The sequence below is a fragment of the Anopheles gambiae genome, chromosome 3 (genome assembly GCF_943734735.2).
Source record: "Anopheles gambiae chromosome 3, idAnoGambNW_F1_1, whole genome shotgun sequence".
Classification (NCBI taxonomy): Eukaryota; Metazoa; Arthropoda; class Insecta; order Diptera; family Culicidae; genus Anopheles; species Anopheles gambiae.
In genome coordinates this window covers 64,308,945-64,331,207 of record NC_064602.1, presented here as the reverse complement: position 1 = coordinate 64,331,207, position 22,263 = coordinate 64,308,945, and the positions used below count along the sequence as shown (strand labels likewise).

Here is a 22,263-nt window from a genome sequence, read left to right as displayed (position 1 = left end):
GATAATTTCAAAAAGCAGCTTTTAGCTCACTGTTTTCTTCGTTTTATTCTCATTTCCAATTTTAATCCTACCAGTATCTATATATTACAGAAAAAAAACCTAAACCATTCCTCCCTAACTGTCGTCGAAGCCTGGATTAGCATGGTCTTCCTCGTGATTTTGCAGGACATTTTCGAATACCTGAAATAGATGAAACAAAAACAGGAAAGCTTGAGCACGCTGAACACATTCAAATAAAACATGAAACCAGTCCCTAATCCACTTACCTGATCCATCTGACATCGTGAAATCGTATATCGCAGCTTGTTTGCCTGAGCGAAGCGCTGCAGCTTGAGGAACAGTTCACTGGCCGTGCCTGTTGCGGATGTGGAAGTACCAGGTGCTACTACCAAGCTGCCCGTATCATCCAGCATGATAGTGACGTGACCGTTTTTGTGCGGTTTTCCATTCTCTTCCCGCTGCGACCCACCCTCCGGATAGATCTGGCAAACAAACTGGACGGAATTCTTGTGCAAAATAATATCCCGCGTTACATTGAATTCGCGCTTGATGACCTGTTAAACGAGTAAGGAGGGAAACACAATTTTAAGCATCATGCCTTTCTGTCTGTTTGTACATGCAGACTTACTCTTAAAAAGTCCACCTCCCGAAGACCCTCCAGATAGAGCGTTATCTGATAGCTGTGTCCGAAGCGTTCCTTCAGGCGATCCGGTGTATCGACGGTGAGCAGCTCACCATCCTTCAGGATCGCTATTCGTTGGCATATCCGATCGATTTCTGAGATACTGTGCGAAGTGAGCAGAATCGACCGGTTCTGGGCGTTTAATCGCTCGATCGTACTGTAGACGATGGAGCGTGTAACCGGATCTAGATCACTCGTCGGCTCATCCATTAGGATAATTTCCGACTGACCGAAGCAAGACACGGCTACGCACAGTTTTCGGCGATTTCCACCGCTCAGATTCTTAACCAACACTTTACGATACGCCTCCAGATGGTACTCTTTAAGCGTTTCCATTATCAACTTGTCGATCGATTCGATGTTACGCAACTTGCCGTAGAACACAATCACCTCTTCTACGGTGAGCAGTGGATCGAGGAAGTTATTCTGAGGACAGTACGATGGCCCGTGCTAGAATATAGTAAAGTGATTTCTGTAGAACATACTCTAAACAATACTTCCGCAGTAATACTTACAGTACTGTAAAACGTAAAACTACCACCGGATGGAAGCAACTCTCCAGAAAGAATTGCAAAGATAGTAGACTTGCCGGCACCATTCGTGCCCAGCAAACCGAAGCACTCGCCGTAACGCAGCTTGAAGGATACGTCCTTGACTACTTCGAGACCCTTGGCACCACCTCCACCACCGCCACATCCACGATATCTCTTCCGTAGATTGTCCACCGACAGGATTTGATCAGCCGTGATGGACTTTTTCTTTCCCTCCACGCGGCTTATCACTGTGCTGTAATCAGGCGTATCCATCCCGTTGATGTCATGAACCTTCGGTTGAGATGTACCTACGATCCGGTTATAGATTCGCTGTACCACTTTGTACTCGATCGCAATGTTCAGCAGCATGAAGATGAATCCCATTACCGCCAGGGCAATAAGATGCGGATGAAGGAGAGTACTATATACGGGCGATTTGTACGAATCAATGTAGTAGCGCTTGAAGATCTCTGCCGTGATATAGTTTTTAGACAATTCAATTAATCCATCCGAGAGGGCATGCTGTGGTAGCACGAGAAAAGCTCGATTCAGAGCATTGCGTATTCTTTCCGACTCATCAGTGTCGCCGAGGATATCGAAGAGAATGATGATCGTCAGTGTCCCCAGGGCCGTAATGACATTCAAGCAAAATATCGACATATTTGCAAAACTTGCGTCAGTGAATAGCTTCTCAAACAGATGAACTGCCGGAATGGTTGCAAAGCCGTAGAACACTAGTAGCAGACAGATGCCCTCGAGCTGCTCACGTGCTACGTAGGCCGGTATCGCAAACACCTTGAACACGATCACGGCCAATGCAAGAGCGATAAGGAAGATCTGGAAAGTAGTTCATCATTAAATGAGTTTTGTCGTAAGATTAATCGACCAACTGGCGTTCTGTTTGCAACGTACCATAGCATCCCAGATGTATGTTACGCTCCAATAGGTGAAGACGTTTACGCCGGCCAAGCGCTGCTGTAGCTTCTCTCCGCGTATCCGTTCGTTCACTATGTACACAGACGCACCGGCAACGACCAAGCTGAAGGCCAACAGTATGATCAGCGAAATTCCCGCATCGGCTATTTGCTGCAGCCTGTGTGTAGAATGCAAAAAAGGTAATTAAATAAGAACATTCTCTTGCCGAGCGTTTACGCACAACCATCACTCACATCGAAGATACGGATAATTCATCTTCCTCGATCTTTAATGGATGATTAATGGTGCGGATTGTGTAGCTCGAATCGTTCAATTCCGCTCTCAAAACCGCTGTATCCAACATGTTCAGCCAGGTTGGCATCGAATGGTAGCCCTTGTTGTTATACCAAACGATATTCTTCTCCTTATTGATCGTGATGCCACCGTACCGACGTTCCGTGTAATCATCAGTGGTAGAAAGAACCCATCGGTAAGCTTCATACGAAGAGTTGAATATGCTACAGTACTCATCCGTACAATGGGCAAGAACATCCGATACAATCGCGTCCCGGTACTCGTCACCATCGGTTGCATTGGTGTAGAATTCGGCTGATCGTGGATAGAGTGCGGTGGAAAAATTCACCATAAGATCGTGTTCCCCAGGTGGACGGATCGTCATAAAACCCATCGCGATTATTTCAAAGATTGTTGGCAGCACAAGCAAACACACCAGCAGTCGATAATTGCGCATGAAATGGCGCATCCGTTTGCAAAACAGCGTCCACATAATGGACATAGTGCTCAGCTTAGAGTCGTTCGTTTTTGGCCCATGGAAACCGTTTGGAATGTGCGTTGCGGAGGTACCATTTCCATTTTGCAGCATAGGATCGGCAGGTGTTGGATCGCTAGCATTGACTGTGCTGAAGATATTGAGCAAGTTTTCGTTGCGAATTTCGAATGAATCGATCTGTTTTTGTGATTTCAGCTGTGCCATATGTTCCAGTAGTGGTTCAATGCTGCAAGCAAACGGAAATAGGAAAAACAAACAACCATTAGTGTTTAAATCTTATGATATTCATTTGCTCACACTCACTTTAACACCTGACTGTCGTTGGTGGATGAAGTGATCTTGAAGTCGAGTTGATTAAGCGTAGCACTCATGTCATATCGCAAATCAACAGTACCGTCCAGCAGTTTACTGAGTTGTGCAATCATTACGGTGCGATCAACATCTGTCTGATGTTTCAAAAAGATGCTTAAATAAATCGTATTGGTAAATCGTTTCTTCAACTCTTCTTGCGATTGTTCCAATATTGCTTTTCCCTGAAAATAGATTTTAAATAAATGTCTTATCCTGCATTCATTCGCTGTATAAAACTAACGTTTTCCAGCATAACGATCTTATCGCTCAAACATTCTGCCTCGTCTAGATGATGCGTAGCAAGTATAACGGCACGGTCCTTGCGCAGCGTCTGTATTAACTCCCAGATGTACTTGCGCGCTTTCGTATCCACGCTGCTGCATGGTTCATCCAAAATAACCAGATTTGGAGAGCCTAGGAATGCGATTGCAATGCACAGTCGTCGCTTGAAGCCTCCGGATAGATCCGACGCTCGATAGTGCTGGTAAGGTCCCATCTTCAGATTTTCCAGCGTCCGTGAGACCTCTGTATCGAAACCACGGGTCAGTTTGATACGTGCGTACAGCTGCAGGTGCTCCTTAGCGGTAAGATTCGGTATGAGCACATCGTTTTGGGGACATAGTCCAATTTTCTCCGCATTGTTCCTTATGCCGGAGATGAAATCGTAATCCAGCGGTAAGTGGACGTCTCCTTCAATGGGTCGTACCTGCCCTGTAAGCAGTTTTCTGTGGAAAAAATACAAAATAAATGTATCAATTGTATCGCTTGTTGACTACGAGATAGACAGTGGGGTATTATTACATGATTGTGCTTTTGCCGGCACCGTTCCGTCCGAGCAGGCAGGTCACTTCATCGCGACGGAATGTGATGGAAACGTCACTCAACACCTTCTTGCCCCCCTTTTCATACGCGACGTCCACGTTGCGCAGTTCGGCTCCGATGCTCTTGTCCAGTTTGATACGCTTTACCGTATGGAATGTGGTTTCATCTGAATCGATAGTAGTACAGTCGGTTAGCAACGGTCAGTAAATCGCCCAAGGTATTATTTGATTACATTGCATTACGTACCTTTCTTAAAACACTGATAAAGATAGCCTATGGTAAAGTAGATCACGGCGTCGAGTAAAACCATTAGAATGCCAAACTTGAGATCATTCTCCGCTATCGCCCCTCGGAAGGCGCTGGAGAAATTCGCTCCGCGATGTTGAAGCTCCATTCGGATCACGTGACGCCAGGCGTAACAGAAAGCAGTCGAAAAGGAAAGATTTGCGACGAACTTTGCCGCTGAGGAAAGCGTTGCCCCCAGTGCGATGATAATGATGTACGGAAGGAATGTTATCAGGAAGAGTATCACAGTCGACACCGATCCAATGCTAGCAGAGTTGAAGAACATCGAGCACATGTAGCTGGAAAGAAGGCGTACACGATGATCACGAAATGTAAGAAATGTCAAAACAATGAAATTGAACACCACGTCCTTCCTGATAGCTTACCAGAATCCGATCAAGCACACGCCAAACAGCACCAAGTAACAGAATAGGAACAGTTGATTGGAGTGTACTAGAAGGCCTCCACCGTAGAGAATGGCGAGACCAATCAAGAAAACGATACTAATTTCGATGAACGTAGTGATCACCCAAGAAACAGTTTCCGAACCAGATTTAAGACCCATTGACCGCATCAGCATCGAATTGCCGCTCTCCTTCATCCAGATCTTTTGCCGCACCGATGAAGCAACATGTACGATCAACGCTATGAAGTATGCCATCTGAATGGCCTGGGCAAGATATAGGCCCTTTTTAAAGCTAAAACAAGGAATACATTATGTAAAATCTCATTCATACATTTTTTTCACAATCACATTACTTACTCATCTTTGGTGTACTTTGGGTAAGGGAATTGCTTCGTGTAGAACTTTTCATTCGCAACCTTATACTCCAATTCATTGGTGGACTTTTTGCTACCACCACCAAAGAACAGATCAAGAAACGACTGTCGCTTCTGTCTGCTAAGTACAGGCATAGCAGTGGTTGTGGTAGACGTTTCGGAACTAGAGCCTTCTTCATCGTCGTCTTTGAAATCTAGAAAATCTTCTAGCGCACTACTGTTGCTTCCGCCACCGAAGCGATCCAGTACATCCTGAGACACGTTCAACCGTTTGCTTAGATCTCCATAAAGCGACGATAGGTTCTCGGTCGTAGTTTCTGAAACAGAAGCAGGAGTAGCGGTGGTTTCCTCCACCTCTTCATCACTATCCTTCACTTCGACGCTTTTATCCTCAGTGTCAAGATCGTCCTCCTGACTGAAGTCATCAGTCAATTCCAGCTCGCCTCCAAAGGGTGAACTATCTTCGGGTTTTTCCTTCGATTGTTTGTTAAACATTTCCTTTTTCGCCTGCCTTATAATGCCCATATCCACCGCGTGCTGTATCTGTATGAAACCTCGATGATACCGCATGTCCAGTTCAAAGCTTGCCTCCGGTCCCGGGAACCAGAAGCGATTCCGATTCTCAACCGTCACCGGTGTATCGTCCGTGCGCATGCGAATTTTGTACGTGATTTCGTTTGCAGTCGTACCATTTTCAAAATATACACCCGCGAAGAATAACTTTTTGCGGTTCAGCTCGAATGCACGATCTTCTAGCGTTTGCTCATCCGACACGGGGATGAACCGGTCGGCCGAAAAACAATCAAAAATATTGGCAATTGTGTTCACCGCTTTGGCAACTTCGTTATCGTACAAAATACCACTCAGCATATCCTCGATCAGCTCAATGTTCACATTACCTCCGACGAACATCTTTATCAGCGGACTCTTTGCTAAATTGATCAAACTTTGAAAGCTCTCGCGTACTTCGTCGTCGGTTCGCAGCAACTGCAAGGTGGTATCAAGGGCACGGAAAAACTCCCTCAACCTACCCATGTCAGCGAATGTTTGATTGGCCTATAAGAAAGGTATGAATAGATAAACTTTGCTACTGGTTTGCAGCAATGCGCAACGTTCATTATTCGCTTACCAGTTTCATAATTTCGTCATTCCGCTCGTTTGCCGGCCCGTACAAAACCTTTCCCTGCAGGATCGGTTTCAAAAAGCGCCAGGTAATCTTGCCATTGTTAGTGTTTGTTACGTCCAGGTATAACTGCTTGCAGTAAGGCGTCGGCATCACTGCCAGCTCATCCTTGTCCGGGCCTGCGTAGTCCGGCGTGTAGAGAATGTTGTCCACGAATCGAATATTATCACTGCGCGGGAATGGCCGACCGCACAAAATGTTGCCCGACTTTGAAAACGTCTGATCGTCCGAAAAAAGCTGCAGTATGTCAAATTGATCACCCACCTTTTTGCGTATCTCGGGTAGCATCTTCACCAACCGATCGCCATTGCCTGTCGGAAAGGATGAGTAAGGTTTGCGATATCGATAAAACTAAACGATTTACACAAAATAACGGCTCACGTGTGTCAATGAAACGTACGCTCAATTTCTTTAAATTTTGCATGCGATACGATCGCGGTAACACTGGCGATAAAGTTCCGTTCGATTGGTAATTTTACGATCGCATCGTACAGTGCGTTATTATCCAGGATGATCTGGACGATGTTAACTACGGGTGTTACTGGCGCATCGTTGAAGTCTTCCGTTTCGGCATAACTTTTCGCATCCTGGCACTCGTTCTCAAACGTGCAGATGTAGGACTGGAAGAACGGCAAGATACCGTTCGCCTGTAGGTTACGGGTCGGGAACTGGCAGTCGTTGATCTCCACCGCTTGGAATCTATTTCTCAGTATGTAGAGAGCGGCAAATATCATGCACGGCCACACATACTGAATGATTGTCATCCACTGAAAGTTGACAAAAGGAAACCATATTTGTGTTAATGGCTGAATGTATAGATACGTTTAAGATTAGAAAATTTATTTTATTTTATATTGTGCAATATTTGTTATGCTGCCAGTGTTAAATAAAAATATAAGTGACTCTTCAAACAATCAGACTATCGTTTAAATGTAAACCAAATCCCCTTTTTTTAATTGAAAATTTAAAAATTAAAATAACGAAGTATGTCATTAAATTGATCAAGTATGCGAGAAATATAGTAACTGCAAGCTAGACATTGTTGACAAAGAAGTATAATAGTTATTAAGATATGATTTAACGCTATTTTATCAATAAAAAATAGATTTAAGTTTGACTTCACGAAGCGAATGTGGCCAATGCGTTCGTAATTTAAAAAATAAAATAAAACAACAACTATTCTAACTGGGATTTTAAGATATTGAACCCTTGCCAACTTTTCTGAACAAATTTATGCAAGAAGAACAGCCCAAAATAGCCCCATTTCTTAATTGTTTAATTATTTTTGTTTTAATTTTTTATTAAAATTGGCATATTTATCAATATAATTGCAGATACGGTTATGAAAACATCAGTTGCTTGTAACAATACACACAACTAATGTAACCACCTACTCATACCAAATGTTACCATGCCAGAATATTTATAAACATTTTATTGTGTTAAAACTGCAGAAAAATTAAATAAAGAAAAAGATAAAATTAAAAACTATTTTAATTATTGGAAAGATGTAGAAACTAACTGGTCGACTAACTTTAGTAAAATTCAATGGACGATCGATCCTAGACATACATAAAACATGGGTTAAACATTTGTATGTATAATCCATCCGAGTCTTCTCATTATTAATAGATAATTAGACATGTCAGATGTTCTTCTTCGGCACTACCATCCATTGTTGGTCAATGCCTGTCTGTACGACTAGTGGGGCTTGGCTTTCAGTAACTTATTGATTATCAGAATAATCAGTCCTACGTAGGGGGGCAGGGTCCATTTGGGGATGGAGCGCACGACGGAAATGTTATTAAGTCGTGCGAGTTAACAACTGTACCACGAGACATAACCGATCATTATCACGCAATATCTAAGATCAAATTTATTTGTATAAGTACACAAATAATAGATTGTAAGATCTTACAAGAACATATCGAAGTTCACATACCCTCGTCCTAATATTTGAGGAAGTTTAAAGTCAAATCAGTTATTTTGTTTTAGAAAGAACTTTCTGATGATTTTCACTGACGATTTATTTAATAATCCACTTAAAAACTCTTTTTTAATTATAAACAAAATGGTTTTAAACCGTAACAACATTGCTGAATTGCTTCCGGTACTTCCGGCATTTTTCTACGATAATTACAAAATGAGCAATAAAAATGTGTGTAATTTTTTGCTTATTATATTAAAGTATTCTTATACTGATTATCAATCATACTGAATCGTGCGATTAACATTATTAGTTTATAAAATGAGAAAAAATAACTTTATCGACCATTATAGATAACGATCACTCATAAATGATAGATTACAAAAATGTCATTCTAAGCGTTATCATCATCGTGATTCATTCCTTTCCTCTTTCTCTTCTGCAGCATAGTGCGCAGACAAATACCATAATTTGGTCATGCATGAAGTTTTTTTGCTCAACTTGTGTTTTTTACGATCGCGAAACACCATACCAACCATCATTTGCAGCAATGATGAACATTGAACCGATGAAAGATGAGATAGAAAGTGTTGTTTAACGTATTGTGCTTATCAAAGTACGTAGAACGAATGTCGTTACGCATACCGCGCTGCCAGCGCGTACGCACCGGATGTGGTGTATGCGGAATAGGAACATTGGTACAAAAAATGTGCAACTGATCGAAGCGAGGAAATGTCATATATATTAAACCAGCTGAACCAATGACAATTGACCTACAAATACAGTATTTACTTTTTATAATCCGGTTATGAATCTAACAATCTTAATGAATGGCATTTGACTGCAAATGATTTTTTAAAGTTTAAATTATACTTCTTTTCAAGTTTAACTATACAACGAAATACTTACTGGCTGTCGTATCCGGACGAGATAGTCTTTTTTAAGCAGTGCCCGTATTTGCATGCTGTCGGCATGCCTGGACAATTTCATGTTACCGCTCCCGTAGTGAACTGTTCTTCTGGCGATGTCAAATGGGGCAAACCTTGAACTTTCACCCGCAGATGCGCCACCAGATGGGCGTTAGTCGTGCGTTACTTCTTCACACCACGCAGCAAACACAACAAGCAAATATTTGACAACTTGTATCGTTGTTGGTTATGTTTTGGTAACCGTCCACAACCTATCTTCTGCACCGGGTCATGCTGCCAAGAAACGGATTACTATGATTACTATCGCGTTATGTTGTCGGGAGGCTTGCAATATTTTCACTTTTTTAACGTGTTTGTACAGTAGTTTTGCTTTATTTCTATTCGCTGATAGTCACTTTTACTCCCCTCCTCATTCGGATACCGTACTCAGATGCCCTTTTATGCTACCGGCGGCACTGAGCATTGAAAGTTGTAATTGTGTTTCGCACTTTCTTTTACTGCCTACGGTTACGTTTTCACGTGCGGCACAATTAGAGACACACGCACACACACACGTTTGCGATGCACTTTTTTCCAGGAATGGGGTAAGCTTTATTTTTCACTTATTTAACACTTTGACCGCCGGCCTGACGTCACAGTTTGCGAGTGAGCACGTAGCGCATGACAAGAGAGCGATGAGAGCGACAATTGTTCGTGCGAGTATTATCACTCTTTTGTTTCATTTCGATAAGCGGCGTAGCACATGTCGTTCTCGTTCTCTCTTTCCTACCTCATTCATTATCAAGAGAATTGGTGAGCGTCAGATACAGAGCTAAGCGGTGAACAAAGCCGTCGTGCGATTTCATATGACGCGGCGCTTAAAGTGTTAATGAGCATGTCCCACTGGTTGGCACCGTTTAGCACAAAAACACCTTTGGTCTGCTGATGGTGAAGGTTATGCCAATGGACCTAACCCGGAACACACCTTGTCGTAAAGTGGAACAAATGCACTGAAGTACGGTTTAAAATGCATACACAATAACACACACGATTTATGTATTGGGAGCTACGTTAACGTACAACCTAAAAAAAGTCCATTGAAGATGATCGGATCACTAGTTTTACACAAATTTGGAAGCTGCTACTATTACGAAGCTCTGCACGAAAACGAAAACAACAATAATTAAAACAAAACGATTTGACGTTGCACAATCGCCAAAGCTATGGCTCGGCTGCGGATGTACCAACGTGGTGGAGAGGAAATGAAAAACAATAGAAAACAAAAACAAAACCCTTTCTCTCCATCCGATCCGAGCATTGGGTGATGGATGCTGGATCATCGTCTACGATCCCATGCTGCTTAACGTAATTAGCGCTCACTTAATGTAATTCACTAATAGGTGGCCGGCACTCGGCGAAAATGGCCGAAATGTGCGTTTGCGTTTTGATAATTACACTGCGGGAACCAATTCACCAAATTTCTTTCCCGTTTCTAGCCGAGTGAGAGGCTCACGAACGGGTGATATGGCGTTTGACACGTTAGGATTGGTACTTAGTTTAGGCCGGCTAATGATGTGCAACACAGTGATGGATCGTTTAGCCGATTACGAAACGGCATGCAACACAGTGCGCACAGGGTGAGTTAGAAGAAATGCGGAAGAGAGATACCGATCCCGGATGGGGCGTAGGGTGTTAAGTTAAGTTTTCTTTGATCGGACTAGGGCTGAGCCTAGATGTTTGTCTCTACCAACTGGTATGCATTGCTGTTCGGTGTGCTGGTTGCTGGATAAATGAACGATCTCTACTAAATAAAGATTCTATTTATTGGAAATTCAGCGCTTTTACTTAGCAATGATCATGAATCATGAATCATAATTGTTCTACAAAACCGTCCAAACAAATCGAGGGAAGGAAATTTTCAACAAACCATTCCCATCTACATGGTGTTGGGCTCGAAAATGTAACATAAGCACCCCAGGTACGTCATCGTGGGGTCTTCCCTGAGCCAGAAACGGAGGGGAAAAACAAAGAGATGCCTTGTATGCAGTTTGTTGTATCTCAGTGTTTCGGTCACACGATCGATGAGTAATGGTGTTTCTGGTGTGTATAAGCCTACAAAACCATTCCCATGCACCGATTTAATGAACAAATCGTTCACGTTAGCTTTACCCCAAGTGGAGATGCTTCGCATTACCCCACGTGGTCGTTCCCGGCTGGAAGGCAAATGACCTAAGTCAAGGCAGAAATAAAAGCTTTTGCCCATGGTACCGTTTAATCGATTGCTAAGGTCTTTGAGGGTTGGCTTCGTTCGTATCGTTTTGCGAGGTAGGTGAGGATACTTCAACATCATCAAACAACGTCGGTCAATTCGGTCAAGTTCCTCAAAAAACAAAACAAAACAAAAAAACGCACATACGAAGACGAAAACGTAAACACCTGACTAATTTCCATTTTAAACGATTGTAGTAGGGCGTTGGGTGAAAAAAATGCACCCACAGTGTCATTGCAATTCCGAGACGCTAATTGCTGATCGAATCATTTGCATAGAGGCACCGAAGTGGCAAGGCAAAGTGTTGAAGTTGTACGATGTAAAGTTGGGTGAGCTAGTTAGAGGGACTGGCAGTAGAAAACAGAAGCAAGCCATCCTCATGCAAATAACATTTATTACGCAAATAAAGTTTATTAAGCATTCTCGGCAGCATCTTGACGATAAGAGGTTACACGTTTGGGAATGTAGGAAACTGGGCAGAGCTTGTTATATGCACGTGGATTGGGGAAATACGCACACTCAGCATTTCAGAACAGCAGACAGTAGGCCAACCGAGTGATTTGCTATGAATCATGCCATCTTTGTTGCCCCGCACCGGATCTAGATCGTCGGGACGCATTGGATAATGGTCAGTGTAGGGGGCGTGCACTAACTACGCGCTCCTCATCAGCGTCCAATAAATCTTCGCCTAATTGATACGATAATACGCGAGGCAGCAGTGCAAGTGCAGATCAAGCTACACACGTACGCAGCCACCACAGACAGGCGTGATGGATTGATGAACTTGATGACCGAAATCGATGACAAAAAACCGGTTTGCTAACATGCAATGTATCGGTAGATGAGGTTGCTGTTGCATTGACGTACTCCTTATTTACAATCTTATTAACGATTGCGTTCACGAGTGGGCAAGAAGGATCGTCGTCGTTTGCTTGAGGGAGTGGACTAGGCGCAGCTGCCCATTCCCGGTGACGCCGGAGTGTGAGTGTGCTTTTTTTCGTGTAGTCATTGACCATTTGTGGCATGAGTTGTTGTTGAAAAATCAGCAACCCAACAGCTTGTAACCGGTAATAGCTTGTAACTTGTAACCGGCCTTCGTTTTGCACCACTGAAGATCCCACTCAACCAACTGCTCGAAGAGTCTAGTTTTGAGCCGTTTTCCGGCACGGTTCAAGGTCAGTGAAGATTATCGAATAATTTGTGAGTCAAACGGCTGCCTGTCTGCGCCGGGAAGGCAAAGAATACACATCAGGAAAATACGCAACGCTATGTTTTGTGTGCGTTACACATGCTACCCCCTTTTTTTCTTTGCACATTCTTACGATTTCAACAGTACCATTCCGTTTCGGAAGCGACGAACCGGTTTCCTTCACCGCAGTGGCGGCTCGATTAAGGAACCCGTTTGAGAAGCACCCCATCGGCATTAGATCGAGATGGATGGTGTGGTAGAAGCGGAGCTAAAGATGCTTTCGATTTCGAGTGTTGATTTCTACTGCGGAATGCTGATGCTAGTTTTACGTCAAACAGTCGCTTAACGCCCGGTGCGATCGTTTCGGTGGCTTGTTTCCCGTTTCGCATTGATTCAGCTTGAGTTTGTCAACCAGAGAGAATTCCTCAGTATTCGCCTTCATTTATAAAGAAAAGGTGTGATTTATTCTCGTATGATTCTTGCGTCGCGATGACGACTAGCCGAGTGTTTTACTTCCACACCTCCAGAACGCTGAGATGGCCAAGGGTTTGCGAATGGTGCATCGATTCCTTCTAACTGCCTTCGCCGAACGGTGACGAGGAAGCTTTACAATTTCTGGAATCGATTATCATTACAATTTTTCCATCCACAACAACATTATTCAAGCAACCGGTGTCGATAGAGTTGTGTCGAGTCTTTTCAAACCACTTTAGTTGTGATCGGTGGATCACGAATAGGACGTAGCAGCAACGATTACAAGCGATCGTCAGAACCTTCTCCAATGATTGCATCGTGAGCAGGCAAATGCTTCACTGCCACTGCGTACACGTATTGTTTGCGCAAACAAACGCAAATAATTCAACGACTTTTTAAGAGGCTTTTGATAATTCTTGAATTTGGTTTCGTTTGTGTTGGCAGTGACCTTTACATAGATGATAAAAACGATGATTCATAGCTTTTTTCGGAAGCTGTTAATGCATCATTTGGTTAAGTCTTCAAACAATGAGTTTGCTTAACTTTTGGAATGCAAGGTCTCTTTTTCGGAAGGCTCCTTTAGTGTGTTTCAATCTTCTACACTTTGCTAACGGAAATATAATCCGATTCTTAAGCTAAACTCTTGCGTTTGACACACACTTCCTGCTTTTTGGAAGGTTAGTAAATCAGCTGCAAACTGCTTGCTTTTATTATTTTTACGATCCATTTATGTTGCTCTTCATCACTCAATATCATACCGAGGAATAATTTACTACCTCTTGTTCCATGGTTATGAAACGGAACGTAATGTTAGCTATGTATTTTACGCATAAAAAAGAGGACTGTGTTAGAGGCTTACCTCTTCAAGCGGGAGGCTTCTATAACACCAGCCTAGCATTAACCACAAGCCAGCAAAAGCTGGCAAGCATTGCGTGGTTTTGGTTAAGGGCACGTCCAAAACAGCACCAGTGTTTGGCTCAAGCCCCACAGCACGTACCGGTCGGTAACCTTGCTGAAATGTTGGTTATGCTTGGGTAAACTTCTCTGCACAACCCAAAAAAGGGCCGGATGTCACCAGAAGCTAACCATTATTTGTGCAGACGATCGTACGAGCTAGAATTTAAGTGTATATTTTACACAAATAACTTTACAAAAACAATGTTTGTGCAAAAGCTACCAATAAAGTGTTATTATTGCACCAAACAAGACGTTAACACGGTATGGGACAGGATGTCGAAAACGGGACTTGACCAGCGGTTTGTAAAGGTGCATAAAAAATGGGTCGTCACTGGGGTGTGCTACTTGTGGGTAATGTTATGCAAAAACGGCGGCAAATTTGAAACGCAGCTTCTTCAGCACACACAAGTGTCCGTCTGGTTTATTGCCATTGTTAGCTTAGTCTAGCCACTATGCCCATTCGAACCCAAATAGATGCTTAGGCGCTAGCGCAATATAGTACTTCCCGGTTAGACAACTGCACTGACTGACTGCAGCCACCGTCGGATTGTTACTGTTTGGTTATTCAACTGTCGTACTCCAATAGAGACACCCGTGTATGCGCTATCGAGTAAAATGCTCTCAAGTCACCATGATTCCAGGTTCGATGCTGTTACTTGCTGCGATAGGGCCAAGTTTGCGTGATTCGTTCGTTTCAACGTGAAGTGCATCGTTTTTTGTGACGATAGGGGTATGGTTTGTAATAGCTGTTATCAAACTGGACAGCAGCCGGAAGTCACGATTAGCATCGACATTCAATCGCGTCACAACAACAACACACACGAGTACACCGGGATGCCATAGATTGGTGGCTGGTAGAATGATTCCATCTAGCCCTCTGGATGATCTGAGTAAAACCATCGCATTTCGGTATGCAACATATACTTGCTTGGTGATGATAATTCTGCATGTCTCGCCAGAGTTTCATTCTAGTGTTGGGAAATTTTTATTCCAATGATATTTCAGCTGAGAAAATCAAACACAAATGTTTAAACAGATCTACCGACACCTCACACGTACGGTGTCGGTTCTGCTACGCTGTCTCCCACGGTGTCGGTACAGTGCCGCGTGCGACACACGAAGAAAAATGCCTCACCCCGATATTCTCATGCCGATTGTGAGTACATCAGATTGTCTTCTCGACCGGTAGCCGAGAGATTTGCGGGAGAGATTTCCCGTTCGCAGGGGCGCAATATTTTCCACCCATTACCCGTTCTGGAAACGTGGAACTTTGTTGTCGACTACTCTATAGGCTGAACCATATGCCGGAAGTGTGGCGCAAATTTTTGTTCCTCAATTAGTTTTCCCGTAACTGACGTACAACGATGGAATGAATATACAATGTAACGCTTGTTGACTGATTGCTAGGTAGTGATCGTACATAATGATACTTATTTGGAGTCGTATCCATAATGTTAGTATCAATCCGTAGGATGTATACTCCTAATATCTTAGTATCAATTGCAGAAAATAACTCTTCCTTGGAATACCTGAACACAGCAATGTAAAACTATTTTCCCAAATTATAATGGAATTGCATCGATAGCTTTTGAATTATTATTGTGCCATCCTTCAACACCGCCTGTTAACCTATCAACAGGTGTTTTATTGCCCTTCATTCAGACCCATTTCAAACAAGCACAAAACGTGCATCATGCTGGTCGAATGTGGGAAAAAAGTCGTTAAAAGTAAATATTTGTTTATAAAATTACCCCGATCGTGTAAACACTGGCCTGTTCGCTCAACCACCGGGCAATGTTTCTTTTAATGGAATGAGTAACAAAATCTCACGATTATTGCTCTCTTCACGTTATTTTTTTGTTTTATTTGCTCTGTGTTGATCATGAAATCTACCGACAAGCGCAAGAAAGTGTAAAAGAAAAACATGAAACCGGCCACCCAGAGCTGCTTGCTGAGAGGCCGCGATAGGGGTATTAAGAGATCGTACGGACACAGGCGTGATACTGCAGGCACTGCAATCCCACCTTTCGGTGGTGCGGGAAGCAATGCAAAACCGGCCGCATGCGGTGCGACGCCGAGATTGCGCACACTAACCACGCGCAACCGGTAAACCACGGACACGGTCGGTCTGCGGATTTCGTAAAAATAGCATCGATTCGGCGACCCAGTCCACGCGGTACGTCTATCGCAGGAGAAGGTATACGCACCCGATTTGGCTGGCGAATCAACCGGTTCGCTTGGCCAGTCGGTTTCAGATTGCTGTCCCAACGCAAACGCATTAGGCGACGGTGCCGGCATGTTGTCCCCTTCGGTGTGCGTTTACACTAGAGCCGCGTGCTGTTGCAATGAGGTTCGATCACGTGCAGCGCCCAGAGGGGCGTATGAAGGAAGGGATCTTTTTACACCCTAGCTTGTGTGTGTGTGTGTCCCCTAAAGCAGGGAATAATCATCACAGTGGCAGACGACTTTGACCGTTCGCTTATTTTTTTTTTTGAAGTTCATTTTGCGATTCATATTTTTGATTAGCTTCTTCAAAGATTGATTGTCAGTTGGTTGCAATAAAAAATATACCATTCTACGGTTATTATCCCTAACGATTGCATTGTATGAACGAAGAACCGCATCCTCATGCGATGTTGCGAAAGCTGGACCCCTCGCAGCGAAGATGCTCGATCGTGTCTTTCTTTTTTGCTCTACTTTTATCCCACTGCGAACGGAATCTCCGCTCAACGAGCATCAGACGTCACGTCATTAGAGTCTAATTACTTCCGACAGTTTGTACGAGGTGTGAAAAAATCCGTATATCATGAAACAGAAAAAAACCACTGTTGACGATCTTGTCGACGTTAGTGCGCTTGAACAGGATCGTCGTTGGCGCGCTGATAGTCTAGTGTCTGGGCATAAGAATTTAGACCATAATTGAAACAAATCTGTATCACTGGGTCAAACATGCAGCGGCATTGTTTTACTTCTGAGTAGCTTTAATTCTAACTATTGCGGTTAGTGTGTTTTTAAAAAGCAGTTAAGAGACGCAACACATAGGTCAGTGCGGAACCGATAAGCCGTTGGGTCAGGAGACTATCATGCACGATGCAACATGGCGCCCAACCACGGAGCACGAATTCGTGCAATAAAAGTCACGCTTGTGCGAAAGTTCGCATTTGTTTGTTTGTATATGAATGTTTTCTTATCGCCGATCCTCGACTGTGTGCCGTCGCGATCTTGGGGGAGCCAAACCGTACATCGTTGAATGGAGCATCGCTAGCCGATAAGGTGGTTCGATCCTCCAGCCTATCTCTAGAACAGCGTTAGTTGGAAGAAAATACAAAAAAACGGAGCTGCTTCTATCGGAGAGTTGAAACTTATTTTTAGCCAGATTGTGGCAGTGAGTCATACTCCTATCAAGATCTGCCGGAAGGGTAGCTTAATGAGAACGCGAAGAATCATTAATCGCACACTACGGGAAATTAGAAAGGATTCTGAAGTTGCAGTAAGTTCATAATGAATACCAAGTATGGGAAACATATTCTACCAGTAAAACCCTCTCGATGTACCATGGCATATTGTGTAATGTTTTCAGTTTAAATAAACCGACTGTCTACATTTTCAAACCATTTGTATCAACAGTTTCAAATAAACCGGACGGTTGCTTATTGCTATGGAACAAATTTTGCTTATGGAACGATAACGTTAGGTAGGCAACGATATGAGTCTTTCAACCCAGCTAACTAGAAACAAAACGAATTGGAAGCTGGTCAGAAAAAATTCTCAGAAATACACAAAACCACTGACCTGTTTTAAAGAAATGATTACAAAAAATAAAGAAAGGCACAATTGAGGTGTGTTTTTGAAGCTGTGAAACACATTTTTCACGCCAGGGATGTATTTCTCAGCTTCAAACAAGATGATCTACATTCAGAAAGACGATCTTAATGCTTGTGTTTCCTCTGTAAGGCTAGCACTACTATTCACGTTAGATGTTCTTCTTGGCACTTTAGACATTAAGCTGAGCTCAAAGTATGGATTAATCAAGGCGCATGATTAAAATTATCTCAAATTTTTCATCAAACCCTGTGAGTACAAATATTATGTTCCGCTTCGCTAAATGATCGCTGTATGATTTGTTTTCGCAAAGAATTAGGAAGTGATTTAAAAAAACATACAAATGAGATTGAGCAAGCAAGGAAGATTAGGCTTGCAGAAGTGGAAGAAGAGCAACTGGTATGAGTCGACAAATTTAAAACACATTTCGTTTCGTTGTTTTATGATCTCTGTTGAAGACCGCGGAAGGAAGATAATTGTTCGGCATTTGTATGTTTGTTGATTTTGTTCATCGTTCACTGGAATGGGACGGGGGAAGGGGATATTCGATGACGATTACCAATTTGAAAAATCATTCCCTTTTACGAACGTACATTTCCGACCGACGGTGAAGATGCACAATTCACACAACTGATTTTTGTTTCAGACGGAAACCGTTCAGATCGACCAGCACAACTATGCAATCGGTGTAATTTTCATCTTCAGTTCCAGCTATTCAGCTGTTAGATGACTTCCTCACCCACCCAACAGTGAGGTGAGGTTTGATTGACGTTCAGCTGGCGTACTACATTGTGAATAATAAAAGAAGCACATGATCGTAGCTTTCACAGTAGGTTAGGCGATTCGACACATTAAAACGACCCATTTGCTCATTGTAGCTGGAAGCGGGAGCAAGTGTTTTTAATTGAACAAAACAATTATTTTTGCACACCTTACGGAGGGGCTGTTTTTTTTTGCACAACGGATACCGAGATTAACCTGCAGCTTTCCGCTTGCTGCCGATAGGTCCAACTATATGGAATAGTACGCTGCCCTGCTTCGCGCGATCATGTTTCATTCGTTTTTAAGAAGTGTAAGGAAGTGTACGCCTGCCTTTCAATACTCATAGAGAGAGAAAGGTGTGCCGTCGTTGCTAGGTGCCTCTTTTTTTGTCTTCCATTTCAGCACTCCATGGTGTTAGTAGTGATCGCCACACGATCACTGTTTGCACGCACGAAACAAGAAAGAAGAAAAGAAAGAAACAAATAGGCAAGCTCTGATCCACCTCCCCGTACCACAAATAAACCGCCCGTACCGTTGTGATACGTGATCGGGCACGAAATCGGAAGAGAAAGGAGGAAATCTGGTAAGTTTGGTATGCCGACTCGGTGATTGCAAGGGTCGGTGGTGAAGGTACGCACCCCGGTTTGTAACGTTTGCTGGGGGGCGGCGGAGGGTTGAGTTTAAAAACGAACAAAACGTTTTGCTCTGGGACCTTGGCTCAGGCGCGATCGGTGCTTACAAGTGAAAATTTACCTACGCTATCACCGTGAAGGAGAGCAACTAATGCTTCCCCTCCCCCCCCCCCCTCCCGCCCAGGGGATTGGAATGAAGCTACGGGGTGGTAGGATGCTGGAAGGAAGCACATACACGAACGGTGATGAAGAAATGGTAACCAAAACAGAGTTAAGAGAGAGAGAGAGAGAGGAAAGAGATATTTAACAAACACATCGAGAGGGAGAGTGAAAACAAACAGGTATGAAAGAAAGAGAAAAACAACTTAAAATAAGACCATTATGTGGAAAAGATTTAAACCGAAAAGGAGAAGAAGGAAGAACGCAAAAGCATGAGTGAAATAGGCAAACCTGAGCACGACAAATGTTGGTTAATCATTGCGATCGGGCCATTGCAAGTGCAAGTCTGCGTACGTGTAACTCTCACAGGTTAAACTTTTCACCGTCACAGCTAGTGACACGCAGTGAAAATGGGAACATAGCAATTTACGAAATAATGAAAAAAAAAAAACACACGCACACACACTACTCTCTTCATGTGGGTCGATTGTGTGGATGAATTTTAAATCCACCCAGTAGTGTCTGTTGCATTAGCCGGCACCGTACTGGTACTTTTATTCACTTGTTTTACCGTTTTATGATAGCACTTGTTCGTGTTTGATGAAATGTTCACTTTTTCGATGCATTGCACTTTAAAATATCGCACACTACCGTTCACTGTTGCTTTGTTTTAACTAGAAATCAACAACCAAAAATCAAATTTTTGGCGTTTGTTTGTGTTTCAGCATTTTAACTTCACTGCGACCTTCACCCACCGACGAACAAACACATACGCACAATCAATCTTTGTTTGCCGAAAGTAACCAAAAACAATTGAGCAACAGGTCAACGGCAAATGATCGACCATCGACAGGTTGATTACGGCCGGACGGCACAGGCCCAACCGATGCGCACGCGTCCCTTTGCACTGTCCAGCTTGGGTTGTGAAACCATTTACCCATCGGTGCAGAAAATCTCTTGCAGACAGAAAATGGTATCCAACAGCAAACAAAAAATAAAATAAAATAAAAACCAAACCACACGATCCCGCGAATACGGCGCTGTGCACACGTACACGGGGCATTTGCGTACACCAACGGGCACAACACACATACAACTCACTCGCACAAATACACCGGTACCACGGGTCGGGTTTGTGGTGCGTTTCTTTTTTTAAAAGACGTAAAATTACACCACATCCACGTCGGTCAGCAGGAAAGCTGTAGCGCAGAGCAGAAACACACGCCCTGTACGCCCAAGAAGAGCGCAGCACACGACAGACAACACGGCACACGACCGCGAGCGACCAGATTTAGCGCCGAACTGACGATCGGATCCGAACGTACCGCGAGTCCAAGGCCCACGGGCGAGTGTTTCAAACTCGGTCCCAAGCTGCACGCGTCTCTTGGGCGAACGGAGAGCGTAAACATTACTACGCCATGCTTAAGCGGACAGGCGGGGGTAACGCATCAAGGGCCAGAGCGCCTCTACTAGCAAATACTAGCAGACAGAGAGAGATAGAGAGATCGCGCGAGTTAGAGAGGGAGCTGAAGATGAAGGAGAGAAATAAAAAAAAATAGCAAAACACTTAACACTATGTAAGTGTAACGAGAAACAGAGAAGGAAAGACAACAAAGTAGGTACTGGGCAAACAGAATCGATCACTAACGATCGATGGATGCTGCAGACGCTGTCATCTCACATTGACAGCGCCTAATGTAACTAAGGGTGAACTTGACCACTCGTCGTGTTCTTGTAACCCATATTCTTGCGTCTGTTTTGGTGTATTCAAAACGTTTTCCACGCCCAGCTAGCGTCATCTGCAATATGCTGACCTTGATTTTTGCATTCGATTATTAAGAAGATGATAATTTGATTAGGTGTTCGAATTCGTGACGGGTTCAAAATGTGGCTCATGATCATTTTCAAAACACTTTCATTGAAAGTGAAAAAACCCCTACGGCTTTAATGATTATAATACACAAATAATAATTTTACAGCTAAAAACTACATACTTTCATAGCACATTGCAAATCTGTAGCAGAAATATTCCACAGTCCCTAAAAATGAACCTGAGAGTGTTCCTATGTACAGTTCCACAGTGACGGGTTTTTTTCCAGTTCCTAGAGATCGAATAACTGGTCTCATCTACCGGTAATATCAAACAAATTGAAAAAAGCACCACAACCCAACTGTTTGTGACAAACGAAGCGGAAAAATGGAAAAGTACCTTTCATCAGCATACTGTCCCCATGATCTGTGCTAGGGTGCTTCTGCATTCAGGGAGGATTTTTTTATGTTTTTGGTATGCGGAAAACGAAAGGCAGTATGCAATTATGCAATTCTCATATTGTCGTATCGTATTGAATGCATTTCATTTAAAAAAGCAGTGTAGTGCATAAAAGTATTAAAATTCTTCCTTTAAATGTCAGCAGGTGCATGTTATAGCAAGCAAATGCGCTCATGGTCATTTTTAAAAACCTTCAATCAAAACATTGTTTTTTTTATGTATGTACCCAGGCATACACTCCAAACGGCCTTCAGTGAAGGTCCGATACTTCAGCCGCCATAGTACAGGACAGGTTTTCGTGCTAACACTTTCCCTGCCTACGGAACACGGCGCACCGCAGTGGGTTATTCGTCTCTGGACCCACCGTACAGCGCACGAGATGCATCTCGCTTTCGTTTACAGCATCTAGATTGTCCTCTAGTCGAAGATGCTCAAAACCGGTTCACCAGCATAGCGTCTTACAGCCTTCCTCACTGCCTTCTACAGTGCGTGATCATGGTCGCATGGTCGCGGGCTGTTATCAATTTCGTTTCACTTTATTACCGTAATCCCGA

The 22,263-nt window shown here is 43.3% G+C and overlaps 1 protein-coding gene across 3 annotated transcripts; it reads right to left on the bottom strand.

Moving 5' to 3' along the window:
• Positions 1-5: 5 nt before the first annotated feature.
• LOC1275311 (glucosylceramide transporter ABCA12) lies at positions 6-20,788 on the bottom strand. 3 transcript variants are annotated; one of them, XM_061659593.1, is made up of 16 exons: positions 20,542-20,788; positions 9,178-9,470; positions 6,742-7,108; positions 6,288-6,652; positions 5,142-6,214; positions 4,765-5,076; positions 4,340-4,677; positions 4,073-4,259; positions 3,513-3,996; positions 3,224-3,453; positions 2,385-3,146; positions 2,128-2,308; positions 1,198-2,052; positions 629-1,132; positions 267-554; positions 6-180 (listed from the first exon to the last, which is right to left on the bottom strand). In XM_061659593.1, the coding sequence occupies exons 2-16, from the start codon at positions 9,256-9,258 to the stop codon at positions 115-117; spliced, it is 6,093 nt and encodes a 2,030-aa protein (XP_061515577.1). In that variant the 5' UTR covers positions 9,259-9,470; positions 20,542-20,788; the 3' UTR covers positions 6-114. The 3 variants fall into 3 exon arrangements, with proteins under 3 accessions (XP_061515577.1, XP_061515578.1, XP_061515576.1); XM_061659594.1 differs by having other exon boundaries at positions 20,535-20,764; XM_061659592.1 differs by lacking the exon at positions 20,542-20,788 and having other exon boundaries at positions 9,178-9,801.
• Between the last annotated feature and the right edge of the window lie 1,475 nt (positions 20,789-22,263).